The following is a 15,238-nucleotide window of genomic DNA, read 5'->3' on the forward strand; positions in this document are numbered from 1 at the left end:
CCTTTCCCAGGAGCCAGATTTGCCGGCTAAGAAGAAACACACATGAATACTTGTGTGCCCTTTGGTAAGTTACCCAATTAATGGCTCTAAGCCCGGTTTTGTGAGCAAACTCACCAGATAGAGTTGGGAGAAATCTGAGTCAAATCCTTAGCACAGACCTGGCAGGTAGTAAGCGCTCAATAAATGGTGGCTACTGCTGCTGCTGCTATGTTATTTTATCCCCGCCCCACCCGCACAAACGCTGTTGACCCCACCATGGCCAGGAGGCAGAGGGAGGGGGCTGGCCTGCAAGTGGGCAGGTGTGCTTGGCATGGGTGCTGGTGGGGGAAGGTCTAGGTGAGCTTGGCTCTGGGGCAGGGACATCTGAGTGGAGACGGAGAAAGCATTGAGTGGCAGTGCCCGCCCTTCCCACCCCATCTTTCTTAAGTTTCATCTCGATTAGCTACAGTTAGCTCTCCTCCGGTGGAGTGGGGCAAAGAGATAAAGCAGAGGAAGGTGGAGGGCACTGGGGCCTTGCTGACCTTGGGCGTGGACGTTGGGCGTGGTCAGTAGCAGGGAAGAGGTCATGGAGTCGGGGCCCACGTGGGGCCACTGTCTTCTTAGCTGTGTCAGGAGCGTTGATCTACCCAACCTGTGCTCCTCAGATGCCTGTCCCTACTTTGTGAGGAGGGGACAGTGCTGCTGTCCTTGGAGGTGTTCATTCGATCCTTTCTTGTCTGGTCCCATAGCTGTTACTACTTTAAATCCACATCACAAGACCTCACTTTGCTGGCTCCTCTTTTAGGGTTTCTATCCTCTCTGTTTACCTATGTTTAGATTTTTGTTGTTTTCTCCTTTTTCCAAACTTTGATTCAAAATTTAGGCATTTGTAGTGTGCTAAGAGTTTTTACATGGACAATCAGACGTCAGCTGGCTGTGGTGTTAGATGCCCATAATCCCAGTCACTTGGGAGGTTGAGCAGGAGAATCATAAGTACCAGGCCAGCATAGTGAGGCCCCATCTCTCACGAACATGCACGCACACACAAAGGCCCCCAGAGGTCAGGGTACAGAAAGCAGTAACCTGACACATTTTCTTGGTTGTGGGCTACCCCAGTCTGGTGAGATCTTCCCACAAGGATCTTGTGCTGTTATCAAGAGGAGGCTGGGGGGTCAGGAGCACACACCCGGACCACGGGCATCTTTTTTTTTTTTTTTTTTTTTTTTTTTTGGTTCTTTTTTTCGGAGCTGGGGACCGAACCCAGGGCCTTGCGCTTCCTAGGCAAGCGCTCTACCACTGAGATAAATCCCCAACCCCAACCACAGGCAGAGGGCCGAGAGGGTTCCTTCAGATCACTTCTGCAAGGCAGGATGGAGAAGCAGGCGAAACACGCCTCATTCAGTCTGAGCTGCCTAACTCTGCTGTCTTTTCTCAGCCCTCCTCTGAGGCGAGGCGTTTGGTCGCTTCAGTCTGTTTGCCTCTGTCCGGTTCAGAAATGAACTGAGATCTGAATGGGATGTACAGCTGCGTGTAGCCCGAGCCTCCCACTGATCTGTCTCTCACTCCCCTGTGCCTCTACCCAAGGTTGAACAAGATCTGTAGTGGTCTCTCCTTTCAGAGGAAAAACCAGTTCATGCAGCGGCTTCACAACTACTGGCTATTGAAGCGGCAGGCTCGGAACGGTGTCCCTCTCATCAGGCGCCTGCACTCCCACTTACAGTCGCAGAGAAATGCTGAACAGGTGGGTACTATGACTGTTGGCAGCTCATGGAGGAAGCTGGGGGAAGGAGAAGATAGTGGAGGTAGGATGCTGCTGCTGCTCCTCCTTCTCCCCCTCCTCCTCCTCCTCCTCCTCCTCCTCCTCCTCCTCCTCCTCCTCTATCCTCTCAGGAAGCCTTTGGCAATAGCAGGTCACCCTCTGAGTGACTTGCCCAGCAACAGTTTATCAGCACCGCAGAGACCTTCAGACCTGGCAGGGCCCCTTCTGAAGGGAGATGTTTTGGATGGTCCATGAACTGCAGATAACGTCAGCAAATTCTAAACTGCACCTATGTACCATTCAGGAATGAAAACAGCAAACTTCAGTTCTTTACTTCCTTCCCGTGTCTTCCATCTGTCTGGCCTAGCTGTAGTCTGTCTGTTGTCTGGTGTGTGCGTGCGTGCGTGCGTGCGTTCGTGTGTGTGTGTGTGTGTGTGTGTGTGTTCTCTCTGTCATGCCTATAAGTTATGCCTGTATCTGATGAGTGGTCTTTCCTCTGTATTAATTGAACGGCACAGAACCAGTGGGGTGGGGACAGGATGAGAGGTCCTGGTCGTTTGTTTCAGATTTATTTTGTGTGTATGAGTATTGACCTGCATGAATGTCTGCATACCATGTAGGTGTCTGTTGCTCACAGAGACCAGAAGAAGGTGTTGGCTGACCTGGGGCTGAAGTTACAAATGGTGGTTGTTAACCACCATGTAAGTGTTGGGAGCAGAACCCTGCTCATGTGCAAGGGCAGCCAGTGCGCTTACATGCTCTGCCGTCTCCCAGCCCAGATGAGGGCTCCTTACAGGAGAACTTGACAGTTTTATAAGGAAGAAGACATTGGACCCTGACCTCAACAAACTGTACCCACATGTCGTTTTTAGAATTTATGGTGGATATCTAAGGTCACTTCTAACCTGTTGACTGCTTTCAGCAAATGATTATCACAGCGCGCACTCGCTCACACACACACACACATGACTGTGTCCAAAGGCGTGGGAGAGGACACAACAAGAAGAAAACTAGGCTTCGGTTGTAAAAGTTGATTGCATAGGAAATCCGGGTCCAACAGAGAAGTCTTATCCTCTTAAAAAGACAGGTTAAATGTAAGCAGGCGGGTACATAGTCGGACAGCAGACTGAGTATGTAATCTTACGTGATCTCACAGCATGTTATTAACTGGGCTGTGGCATTTACCAAGAGTTTGAGCTCTTTGAGGCCAAGAGATGTTTTTTGTTAAAGAATGCATTTTCACAAGGCTTGACTGGAGGATATACTCCAGGACAGAGTGCACAGCCAGCCCAGGGACATGTTTATACACACAAAGCCCTCCAGGTGTCATAGAAGAGGTGGGCTGAGTGAGAGCAAAGTGGCCCAATTGCGTGACATAAGAAAAGGCACCCTTGGGTGTTGGGGATTTAGCTCAGTGGTAGAGCGCTTGCCTACCAAGCGCAAGGCCCTGGGTTTGGTCCCCAGCTCTGAAAAAAAAAAGGAAAAGAAAAAAAAAAAAAGAAAAGGTACCCTTTGCCCTTCAGCATTTCATAGTAAATGTGCAGTTGACGGGCTAACCGGTAGTGTTACGGTAGCTAACACGAGCTTAGTGTTTTCTGCTCTTTCTTAGTCCCTTCCCGTTGCCCCCAGCATCAGTTACTCCTTCCTCACCTATTCCATCCCATCGGCCTTCGGATCCTCCCACGCCGCCGCTGCAGAGAAGCCAAAGTTCACGTGACGCATGCCTTGAGCGTCCTGTTTGCACGCTCTGTCTGACCCTCTGAGTCACAGGTCTCTCTGCTCTCTTGAACCCCTGCTTCCCTGAAGGCCCTCCAGCACTCGCCAGCTCCTCCCAGCAAGCCTTCCTCACACAGTGACATCGTGTGTCTGTGTGGGTTCTATGCACCTTTACAGACTTTTTTGACTTCTTGTGTGTGTGCGCGCATATGCACATGCATTTTGTGCGCATGATGATATGCCAATCCCAGGCGTCTTCCAGGCTCTGTTACTGAACTTTGAACTCAAGTGATTGGCTGACTGGCTGGCCAGCAAGCTGTAGGCTTGTCCATGTCTCCTCCTGTATTCATTCGCAGCTCTTAGGAGGCTGCTTACCCTCGAAGCCCTCCCCAACCAACCCTCCCCCATGCACACACCTCTCTGCTTTGTGCCCTCTCAGCAGTGAAAAAGGTTTAGCTGGGGTGGTGCTGCACACAGTTAATCTTAGCACTGGAGGCAGAGGCAGGCGATCTCTGTGACTTCCGGGCTACCCTGGTTTACAGAGTGAGTTCCAGGATAGCCGGGGCTGTTACACAGAGAAACTCGGTCTCAACAACAGCAACAAAAAACCAAAAAGGTTTATTTTAATTTGTGTGTGTATTGTGTATGCGTGGGGAGTGTATGTGCCTGAGAGCAGGTTCCTCAGAGGCTGCAGGGAGTCTCTCAGGTTCTCTCTTCCATTTATGGGCCAGGCTTTGGTTTCTTTAAGCCATTTCAGCATTCCTTTGTTACAAATGCTGAGCTCCTGCCCTCCCTCAGCGACAGGTGACCTCTTCTGGGACAGCATTCACCGGTTTCTTTTTCTTTAGATCTGTTTTATTTGTGTTTTCACTTCTCAAGTGTGTGTCAGTGTGCGCGTGTTTACAGGAGAGGGGGTACTTGTAGAGACCAGAGGCTGATTTCCCCAGGAGCTGGAGTTAGGGGAGGTTGTAAACCAGTCTCTGCGAGAGTGTTGCCCACTCCTAACCACTGAGCCATCTCTCCAGCCCTGCATCCGCTGATTTTCACTGTTTGACCAAACTATTTTACACCACCATCTACTAGTAAGAGCTCCAGCGTTTTCCAGCCAAGGCAAAGATCTAGGATGAGATTCTTACAACCCCTTAGTCTTCCTGGGCTTCTTCAGAAATGCTTCCCAGCTGCAAGGGCCATATCCAGTCAGCAGCGTCCCTGGGCTGGGGAAGCAGTCTGATGGGTGGCCTTTAGTCTTCACGGTTTGTCCTTGCACAGCGCTGAAGAAGCACCCTAGCACCAGGAAGCCTGGGGCAAAGGCCCTGGTGGTGCTGGGGGAAGGGCCCTCCCACCTCAGGGCTGGTGGGAGGCAGGGGTCCCCATTGCTGAAGCTCCCCGAGGCTGAGACCACAGCCCCCTTGTTCTTGCCTTGCCCAGCGGGAGCATGATGAGAAGACGAGCGCGGTGAAGGAAGAGCTGAAATACTGGCAGAAGCTCCGGCATGACCTGGAGCGGGCGCGGCTGCTGATCGAGCTCATCCGCAAAAGGGAGAAGCTGAAGCGGGAGCAGGTGAGCAGAGCCCACCAGGCCCTCCCTGGGGCCCCTCCTTCTCTTGGTGGCATCGGAGGGTGCGGGGTGCCTCTGCGGTGCCAGCATGCTCTGTCCCTCTTGTGCCGAGCACTGTGGAGAGCTGCTGGACGCATCTGTGTTTCATGGTCAGCTCACTCGGGCTGGGGCCTGTGCTCTGTCACCTGCCTGAGCTCTTGACTGGAGTTTCCGGTTTAGAAGGTTTTGGGGGGAAACCGACCTGGATGCTTTGCTTAAAATTTCCAGTCTCAGTTCAAGGGTATTCAAGGTCCCCAGCATGGGGAGTGAGGTCGGTGGCACAGTGTGGTTAAGGAGCAGGATGTGTGTTATTGCTGGGACTAAAGCCTGGCTGTGTTACTTTCTGTTTCCATAACACTAAACCGACTGTTTGCTCTCCGTACACCTCTGTTTTCTCGTCTTTAGTACAGAGATAACAGCAGAGCTGCTGTCCTAGAGACAGATGAGCTCATGCTGGTCAGAGGTGAGAAGCCTGCCTGGCCACGGTCAGGGCCGAGAAGGGGTAGCTGCTGCTTTTATTCATGGTCAAGCCAGTCCTCTGCCCCGCTGGAGTGTCTGCGCAAGTGTTCCCCACATGGCACAGTGCAAATATTATTAATTGAACGGATGACAAGTCCAAACTGTTCTCTCTGGTCCAAGAATAGCAGCTGCTACTCAGAATGCTTTCGAGGCGTGGGTTAAATCCTTCCTCCTCCCGTATGCGGTTCAGTAAGCACACAGCCTCTCTGCCGGGTGAGCCGCTCAGGCTCCACTGCCTGTCCTGGGCAGCTCTCACTGCGTGGGAGGGAGGAGATCCCAAGACCTTCACAGGTCCTGTAGCTTAGATTGTCTTCCTCCCTCGGGTTCATAAAAATGAGAGGAGGAGGAAAAAGAAGAGGAGGAAGAGGAGGAGGAGGAAGAAGAGGAGGAAGAAGAAGAGGGAGAAGAGGAAGAGGAGGAGGAAGGGGAGGAAGAGGAGGAGGAGGAAGAGGAAGAGGAGGAGGCCCTAGCTCTGGTTTATGTTGATGGGGACAAGAGCAGGAGCTTGTCTGCCGTACTCATGGCTGTGTGGTACTTCCTGCCAGGGTGCCCATGTAAGATAACATTGGACAGGGACCACTGGAGCGATGCTGAGCATGGACTCCCCGGTCACCCTGGGCCCACACATGCTCTCAGCGAGAGCTCTCTGTGCTCATGGGATACACATGCTCACATTCGGTTTCTTCGGTGCACTTGGACTAAGTAAGGCCTGAGCTCCAACACTTCTCGGTTTGTTTTCCAACCAGATAACTGTGGTAACGCAATCATGTCACCAAACTTCATGTACCAGATTCCAAAGTGGGGGCATCAGTCTCTGCCTCAGTTGCTCTGTCGTTAATTGAGATAATACAAGGAGAAGAGCAGTGTGGCTTAATGGTCAGGAGAACTGTGGAAGCTGACTGGAGTCCTCTGCTAACTGCCCTGTTAGCTCTGTGACCTGGGGCCAGTCTCTTGGTCTCTCTGACTCCACTTTCTCTGTGTGAAATATCTGTCCGTATCGACCTTGATACTCAGAGTTACGGAAGATGCTCAGAATGGCCCCACACATCCATCCCCAGACACACATCTACACAAGTTTTTAAAAGTTACTTGAGACCTAGCGTGGATTAGTGTTAGTCACTACAATGGATAATTGTTTTACTTCTGTAAGTTTTGGTCTGGTTCTTGATGCATAGAGAACATTTGTGAAGTAACTGTTCTAGGCTAGTGGCTGCCACTAGAGTGGATTATCACAGGCAGGGCCATTTGCACAGAAAAACTGACTTGGCTCCCAGGTCTGGAGGCTGGGAGTAAGGGCGTGGCAGCAGGCCCATGAGAAGCTCCAGCCCGTGGTATGCTGTGGTGGGGAAGCAGATGAGAGAGCAAATGCGGGAGTTTGCCTTACAGCAGTCGCTCCTGTGAGAGTTCACTCACACCCGGGCTTCCTGATCCATCCTGAGGGTGAAGCCTACACGATGCCTGCACCTCTCCTCCCCTCCCACTGGGAGTGAAGACTGACATGTGAATTTGGGGAGACCTTCGGGTCCTAACACTGTTTGTGTCAGCCTTGGGTGGGGTGGGCAGCGTCATCCCTCTGCTGAGGCACTCCGACCACTACACTTTCCTCACAGGTCAAAGTGCAGCAGGCAGCCATGGAGCTGGAGCTGATGCCGTTCACCGTTCTGCTGAGGACGACTCTGGACCTGCTGCAGGAGAAGGACCCTGCACACATCTTCGCTGAACCCGTCAGCCTCAGTGAGGCAAGTCACCCTCTAGACAGGAAGTCTGCCTTGCCTTCCAGTAGAGCAAGGAGGGGTTGGGCTGCAGGCCATCCAGAATTGAGAGTGGGGTGCTGTCTGGCTGGCTAGGAGACTCGCTCAGGGTGAGGGGTCTGTAGGAGGTCTGGGTGGACCAGGCGCTGAGGCTCGCGGTGAGCCCCGACATGGCCACAGCAGAGAGTTGGGAGGCTACGAGTAGCAGTGAAGGGTGCGCCCGTGTGGCTCATAAATAGTTGTTGTAATTGTACAGGTTTTATATGTTTAGGTTCCAGATTACCTGGAATTCATATCCAAGCCAATGGATTTTTCTACTATGAGGCGGAAGCTGGAATCTCACCTGTACCACACCTTGGAGGAGTTTGAGGAGGACTTTAACCTTATAGTTACCAACTGCATGAAGTATAATGCTAAAGACACAATTTTCCACCGAGCAGCTGTCCGCCTGCGGGACCTGGGAGGGGCCATCCTGCGGCATGCCCGGCGGCAGGCAGAGAACATCGGCTATGATCCCGAGAGGGGCACCCACTTGCCCGAGTCACCCAAATTGGAAGACTTTTACCGATTCTCCTGGGAGGATGGTGAGGAGCCTGGGTGGGTGGGGAGAAGGAGCTGGAGGAGAGGCACAAGGACAGGGCCCAGGGCTTTGGAGGAGCAAGGCTGAGGCCGGGAGCAGACTAGGGTGGTCTGAGGGTTAAGTGGCAGACTCAGTGCTGTAGGGAAGGGGTAGCCATCTGTCTGGAAAGCCAAGGCCTCTCCAGAAGGCTTCTCTCGGGTCCCTGTAGTGTGGCTGTGGAACACGGGGCGGGAGGACCAGAGAGTGGAGTGCTCTGAGCCCCTCACTCTGCATGCCCTGCTCACTGCCTCATCACTCAGGCCAGGGATTGATAAGCTGCTCATGCCTGCAGCATGGCTGTAGGCGTAACTGGGACTTGCTTCCTGCAGATGTTTCCCACATTTTGTTCTGTCCCTTCTGGGCAGCAGTGTTGTAGGGCCAAGGCCCACACTGACCCTGCTGGAAGTCACCGGCCTAGCACTTCCAGGAGCATAGTTTGCATCCAAAATATGTCAGCCCTTTTTTCTCACCCTGCGCTGGGCCGGTCCTTCAGCCTGTTTTGTCCCCCATCTCCCTGGCAGTGGACAACATCCTTATCCCAGAGAACCGGGCCCATCTCAGCCCAGAGGCACAGCTGAAGGAACTGCTGGAGAAACTGGATCTGGTGAGCGCCATGCGATCCAGCGGGGCCCGCACCCGTCGTGTCCGCATGCTGCGCCGGGAGATCAATGCCCTTCGGCAAAAGTTAGCACAGCCACCGCCACCACAGCTCCTGTCACTGACCAAGACTGTGCCCAACGGGGAGCTGCCAGCAGGATCTCGGGGGGATGCAGCTGGGCTGGAGCAGACCCTGCAGGAGGAGCCAGAAGATGAAGGGGACCGAGGTGAGAGAGGCACAAGCAGGCAGGGAGTCAGGAAGAGTAAGAGGTTAAAACCTCTTGAGAGTATCCTCCCCTGAGCAGGTCTGGCCCTGCGGAGAGGCAAAGCCCTTGGAAGTGATGGGGTGGAGGGTCTCTCTTCATACAATATCTGGGATGCTATTACAAATATTTATCGATCAACACAGAACAAAATTTATTGTCAGAGCAGACATCAGCTCTTGCTCTGGTTTGTGTTCCTGGGGACCCAGATGCTCCAGAATGGTGAGTTTAGTGGCAGGGCTATGGAGAGGTTCAAAGAGGTCAGGGTGCTGGATCCCAGCAGCTCTGCAGCAGGCAGTTACGTCTGAAGCCTCTTTGCACCCGATGCAGAGGCGTTGTGTGTTCCAGCCAAGTCAGCATGCTCTCTCTCTACCACTGCGCAGAAGCTCTGAGAGCAGCTTACACTGGGCTATGGGAGGACGGGCAGAGAAGTGAGGCCTTTCTTAGAGCCTAGGCTCGTGGTTTGGGTCTCAGCTGGCCAGGGCTGTAGGCCCAACCCAGCAGAGAAGTTGACTACCAAAGCCACACTGACTGAACGAAGTGGGTGGTTTTCTCAAGGAAAAGTGTCGTGGCGGGCTGGAGAGATGGCTCAGTGGTTAGAGCACTGACTGCTTTTCCAGAGGTCCTGAGTTCAATTCCCAGCAACCACATGGTGGCTCACAGCCATCTGTAATGAGATCTGATGCCCTCTTCTGGTGTGTCTGAAGACAGTGACAGTGTATTCATATACATTAAATAAATAAATCTTTAAAAAAAAAAAAAGTGTCGTGGCAGCCAACAGTTTAGAGTCTGTTGCCTACCTTAACGATTTCAGGAAGTGACTCAAAACCCAGGAGCTGTGTATGTGCCAGGCTGCTTCCCACTGGTGCCTGCCCCGCCTCAGCCCAAGGTTTGAGGAGACCTGTCTCTCACAGAGCCCAAACGTGAGGCTCAAATAGCAGAGATTGGCCTGTCGTATTGTAGGTCAGAGACAACGATAGAGAAGCCACGTGATGTCAGAAGGCTCTGTGACCATTAACTCTCATGTGGCAGTCAGCATGTCACTTGAATTCCACTGCTTGACCAGGGGAGGGCAGGGTTATGTGCAGTGAGCCAATCGCCCTAGCATCACCCAGAGGGTTTCTTGGTCAAGTCTCAGAGGTTCGTATGGGGACGTCTGGGCTGTGGCTTGTCAAATTTCAAATGGAGCAGACTTGTCTGAGAGCTGCTGAATTCCTGTGTCTGCAAATATACTTTCTGCCTGCAGGATGCCCTCTCAAACCAGAACTGAGGACAGGTGAGAAAAACCCCGTGTCGGTGAGAATTTAATCCTCCAGTCTGGCAAGCTGAAGCCACACTTACTGTTGACTGTGCCAGTGGCTTTCTCAGGCACGAGTGACGTTTGAAACACAAACCATTAGGCTCACTCTGTAAGCCATCTTCCCTTTGTGGTTTGCCTTCATTCGGTCTGGAGTGTAACCTAGGCTTAGAATTCTTACAAAACTTCCTAGTTCAGTGCCTAGTCCAGTGTGTCTCCACCCTGTTAGCAAATCTCTGTCTACAAAGATATTTACATTATGATCAAAGCAGCAGCAGAATTACAGTTATGAAGTAGCAACAAAAATAACTTTATGGTTCGGGTGACCACAAGAGGAACTGTACTAAAGGATCGCTGACCAGGTCAGCTCAGTCAGCCAACAGGGTCTTGAGGGAGGGAGTGAGGATTAAAGAAAAAAAGAGAGAGACTTATTAGACAGCATTATAGAATGACCCCAGCAAGTGCTGTGCTGGGTTTTTTTCCCCAGTCTGTTTCTGTACCACTGGAGGTACATGCAAAGAATAGTCAGTCTAGGTCAAAGACTAAGTAGTCAAGGAATAAACACAGCATAACCCTGTATTCAGGGACTTAACGAGCCAAGAGCCAATCGAGATACCACGAACACGTTCCTCAGCTGTACTCATCTCCAGCCTTGTCCTAGCCCAGTGTCAAGTTCTTGCCCAAGCCTACTTCTGTCTCAGCCCGTTGTCCTTACCTCCCTCCTTTCTATTTCATAAACAAGACTGTATCTGTCTTAGGCTGTTCTCACAAGAATGCCTGCCTTCCTTACCCACCATTGAAAGTGCATTATCCAAAGCAGTGCACTTATCTTAGGTTGGTACCTTCATTGCCAGCCAGCCGGTTAAATTAGTGGCACTGTCTGGGGATCCGTTTTTAGTGTCAAGCCATGTATTTTGGCCGCCAACATGTTGATGTTGTTAAAGGCAAGTTGTAAATACTCAAGAGTTGGGGAGGCTGAGAACTGCTGTCCTGGTCGATTCCGACACAGCAGGGATTAAGAGCCGTTGAGTGTGAACAGAGCTCACGCCTCCTTTCATCTTTGCTCAGCTCTGAGGCCTAAGAGGAGTCAAAGCATGGTCCTTGCTCATCAGAGATGGTGTCTGACTGGTAGGAGCAGACTGTTTCTAGAATGTTCAAGCAGGTTCTCTTTTTCTCTAACAGATGATTCACAGTTGCCTGCCCCACCAACTTTGGAGCCTACCGGGCCCGCGCCTTCCTTGTCAGAGCAGGAATCCCCTCCTGACCCCCCAACCCTGAAACCCATCAGCGACAGCAAGCCCTCAGGCCGCCTCCCAAAGCCCCGGAAGGTGGACGATGAAGAGCTGTTGGGAGATTCAGCACTGCAGCTGGGGAGTGAGCCCTTACAATGCTTGCTTAGTGACAATGGCGCTGACAGACTGCCTCTCACAAACCCTGACAGCCCTCCCGGCACCCCCCTCGGCAATGTGGGCCGCCGAACGTCAGTCCTCTTCAAGAAGGCCAAGAATGGAGTTAAGCTACAGAGGGGTCCAGATGGGACCCTGGAGAACGGCGAGGACGCTCCTGCTTCTCCAGCCAGCATGGAGGAGGAACACTGTTCCCGGAAGAGGCCACGGAGCCAGAGCTGTAGTGACAGTGAAGGGGAGAGATCCCCTCAGCAGGAGGAAGAGACAGGTGACCTTGCCTGCCACTCCATTCCCCATTTCCCATCTGCTTTGCTGCTTTGCCTTGACAGGGAACACCTTCCCCTGCCAGCCATCCCCAGGGGCCTTTGTGGGGAGACAAGCTGAGGGCAGTCGTTTTCAGATTGTGTCTTGGGCTGTCCCTGGCCTTAAGGGGAATGTTGTAAGACTATGTGGTCACAGGGTGTCTCTCTAGTTTCCCTTTAGCTCACTCTTTTTTTTTTTTTTCCCCCGGAGCTGGGGCCCTTTAGCTCACTCTTGACACTCGTTTTCTCAGACACTGTCTTAGGCACTGAAAGGAAAATTAGTGAACAAACCATAAAACTCTCTTGTAGGAGAAAAAGATTGCCGGCAAATGAGGGCTCTCATATTTGAAGCTCAGTAACAGTCATCAACAAAAACACTGATCACACCATCAGAGAAGAGGATACAGAGAGTGCTGGGTGGCATGAGACAGAGTGGCCAGGGAAGGGACATTTGGGTAAAGATCTGAAGTATGAGCTGTTTGCATATCCAGGGGAAGGATATTCTAAGGATAGAGGAGCAAATACCATGGAGGTGGCCACACACTTGCTGTCCTAGAGCAGAAAGGAGCTAGCCCTAGCCATGCGGCAGGCGGGAGAGGAGGTCACAGAGTGGATCCTAGGGCCAGGTCACTGGTGCCCAGAAGGCGCTGGTCTCAGGTGGGGAGAGGGTAATAAGGCAGACCCAGCCCCGGCTCACCAGAGCCCCAGTGCAGCAGAAAGCAGAACGCACGCAGAGAGCTCCTCCAAGTCACCAAGAAGTCACCAGCCCAGTGTGGGCCCAGGTGCGCTGACAGTGCCAGAGCGGCTCAGGGAACTTGACCCACGGTGGGGAAGGCTTCACTTGAAGGTGGCACCTGAAGCTGAGGGCAGCGGGAAAGGGGGAGCTGGTGTGAGGGCCCCAGCATGCCAGGCAGGCAGGTTTGGTCGTGATGAGGTCCGAAGGCTCCTCTTGGCCATTGCTCTTACATATTCCTCATCTGGTAGCTGTGATTCTGTGGCCAGCGCTTGGCTTTTTCCTCTTTTTTTCCAGCACAACCTTTCCCTCCATCAGCCATGCTTCTCTGTGTTAGGCTAGCCATTTAGGATGTCAGAGCCAACCCTGATTCCCCATTGCAGTACTGGAGGGAAGTGCCCTGTCTGAGCCTCTTTCCTTCTTACAGACATAGAGCTGGGGATCCCTACGTTGCAGGGCTGGGGTTAGAGTAGATTACAGGGAACGCTTCCAGCGTCATCTTTCCCGTTGTGTGTGTCTCCCCAAACAGCTGAAGATGATCGAACTAAAGATGGAGGCCCCACCAACCTGGGCCCCTTTGCTTGGGGATGCTCCCACAGTGCTGCTTTCCTAGTCGCCGCTGCCTGGCACTCAGAACACTACTTAGCTGGAGCTCAGAAGGCAGGCCTTTGACTCACTGAGGTCCTTAGGTTAGAGGAAGCGCCAGGCCAGGAGAGGGACATCCCGCCACCGGCATCTGCTCTCATGAGTGTGGCTGGCCTTGCCGTTTCCTAGCCAAGGTGTCTGATCTACCATTAGCCCTGGTTCAGCAGTCAGAGCTGTGGGACTGTGGAGTTGGAAATTCAACAGACAAGCAAAGGAAGCCTCCAGGGCAAGGTGATCCCAGGACAATGACACTCACTCCATTGGAGGCTCCTTGCAGAAGGAATTGCACTGAACAGCTTCTCTGCTTCACTGAAGAAGGGGCCAGGGTTTCAGAGCCTCGCCTAGAGCCAGGGCTCCACGCTGCTCTGAGTCTGCGCTCATCAACTCAGTCTATGAGAGGTCTCTGGGTGTGGCTGACCCTAAGCCCTTTCCTGTCTTAGCGTCTTCTACCCTCTTCCCCGGAGAGGGAAGCTCTCTTGCTGGCTGCGACAGGGAGGGCTTGTGAGTGGTTATTAAAAGAGGTGAGACTATGGCTCTTCAAGAGGCAGAGGATCTCCCTGATAATTGAGGTTTGAAATTAGAGCAGAACCAGGGACTTGTGAGCCCACCCGAGTGGAGAAGCCATAGTTTCCCCGGGGCGTCAGGTGTGTGCTGACTTCATCTCTTATGTGGAGAGAGTGAGAAGGTACAGTCTGCTCCCTGGCTAACATTCTCTCTGTGAGGGTCCCTCTGCCACCTATGATGCACTCCCTACAGGGACAGCCATCTACCCACTCTAGTCCTCTGAGGCATGCGTCAGGGAAGGGAGGTTCTGCACTCAGGGCTCACTCTGTGTGTCCTTGGCAGGCGTGACTAACGGCTTTGGAAAACACACCGAAAGCGGGTCTGACTCGGAATGTAGTTTGGGTCTCAGTGGAGGACTGGCGTTTGAAGCTGGCAGGTAAGAGTGCTTATCCCCCAAGCCGGGCAGCCTTGAGGCCTCTTTTCCTTTGTTCTCATTCAGTGACAGGTTGGGCTTTCTTCTTATTTCTCACTACTGCCATTTCCTCGAGTCCTGGCCTATCTCTAACTGGGAGCCCTGAGGGAAAGGGATCGGCCCTTGATTCTCAGCTCTATTCTAATGGAAGAGTGGTCGTGTTGATGAGTTTGTGGAGCTCCATCTCCTGCTGCCCAGAGAAGTTGCCATTTGAGACGCACACTCAGTACATGCGCCTGTGCATAACCCAGCTTGCAGTGGACATAGTTCCATAGGATTGGTTTCTGGTTTGTTTGTTCTGGCTTCTGTTCTGTGAGGGTTGAACCCTGGGCCACACACCTGCTAGGCAAGGGCTCTACCAGTAAGTTACACCCAAAACTTATTTTTTTTTTTTTTTTTTTTTTGGTTTTCTTTTGTTTCTTGATATAAGATCTCGTTATGTAGACTTGGATGGACTGGAATTCAAAGCATTTTCACTGCCTTGGTCTCCCAGGTGCTGAGATTATGGGCATATACCATTAGGCCTGGATTTAGCCCTCGGTTTTGGAAATAGGATGTAAAACTAGCTCAAGGTAGGCCTCCCGCTCAGCCCTGGTCCCTGGCTCCCAGGTGCCGGGATCACAGGCAGCAGCTGCAGCCAGTGCCCGCCCACAGCTGTGGCTCTGCAGAGGCACTGGTAGGGATGAGGGAGGACCAAGTATGAACTTCTAAAGGCCCCTTTTCAAAGGCTTCTGTTCTTTAACCTAAAGGGAGGATTTCTGAACCAGAACCTTCATTTCTCCCAAGTTTAAGAGTATACTGAGCTCATTGCCCTGTTTTCTGTTCTTCCAGACTCTGGATAGAGAGTGTGTGTGTGTGTGCACACGTGTGTGTGTATGTGCGTGTGTGTGTGTGTGTGTGTGTGTGTGTGCTCGCGCGCGCGCGCATTCCTGCATGAAAGCCTCGGCGCCACTGTGGAAGGTGATTGCTGAGAGAATCCTTAGTTTAGGAACGCACCGAAAAGGCTGGCCTGTGTCTGAAGGCTTCTGTCTAAAGCAGGCCTCACTGGCATGTGTGCTTTGAGAGTCGCTTACCTGCTGA

General features: G+C 52.4%; 1 protein-coding gene across 13 annotated transcripts in view; it reads left to right on the forward strand.

The window, feature by feature from the left end:
• The window catches only part of Brpf3 (bromodomain and PHD finger containing, 3), a 36,874-nt gene that overhangs the window by 7,869 nt on the left and 13,767 nt on the right, over positions 1 to 15,238 (forward strand). For 7 of the 13 annotated variants that reach the window (XR_015644720.1, XM_087597396.1, XM_087597398.1 and 4 more), the window contains 7 exon segments: positions 1,564 to 1,720; positions 4,883 to 5,014; positions 7,180 to 7,308; positions 7,592 to 7,904; positions 8,461 to 8,763; positions 11,279 to 11,770; positions 14,029 to 14,122. Coding sequence is in view for 6 of the 13 variants with exons in the window: in XM_087597396.1 (XP_087453522.1) it covers positions 1,564 to 1,720; positions 4,883 to 5,014; positions 7,180 to 7,308; positions 7,592 to 7,904; positions 8,461 to 8,763; positions 11,279 to 11,770; positions 14,029 to 14,122 (1,620 nt within the window). In the remaining 7 variants the exon portion in view is untranslated. 13 annotated transcript variants of the gene reach the window in all.

This window comes from Rattus norvegicus, chromosome 20, assembly GCF_021556685.1.
Source record: "Rattus norvegicus strain SHRSP/BbbUtx chromosome 20, alternate assembly SHRSP_T2T, whole genome shotgun sequence".
Taxonomy (NCBI): domain Eukaryota; kingdom Metazoa; phylum Chordata; class Mammalia; order Rodentia; family Muridae; genus Rattus; species Rattus norvegicus.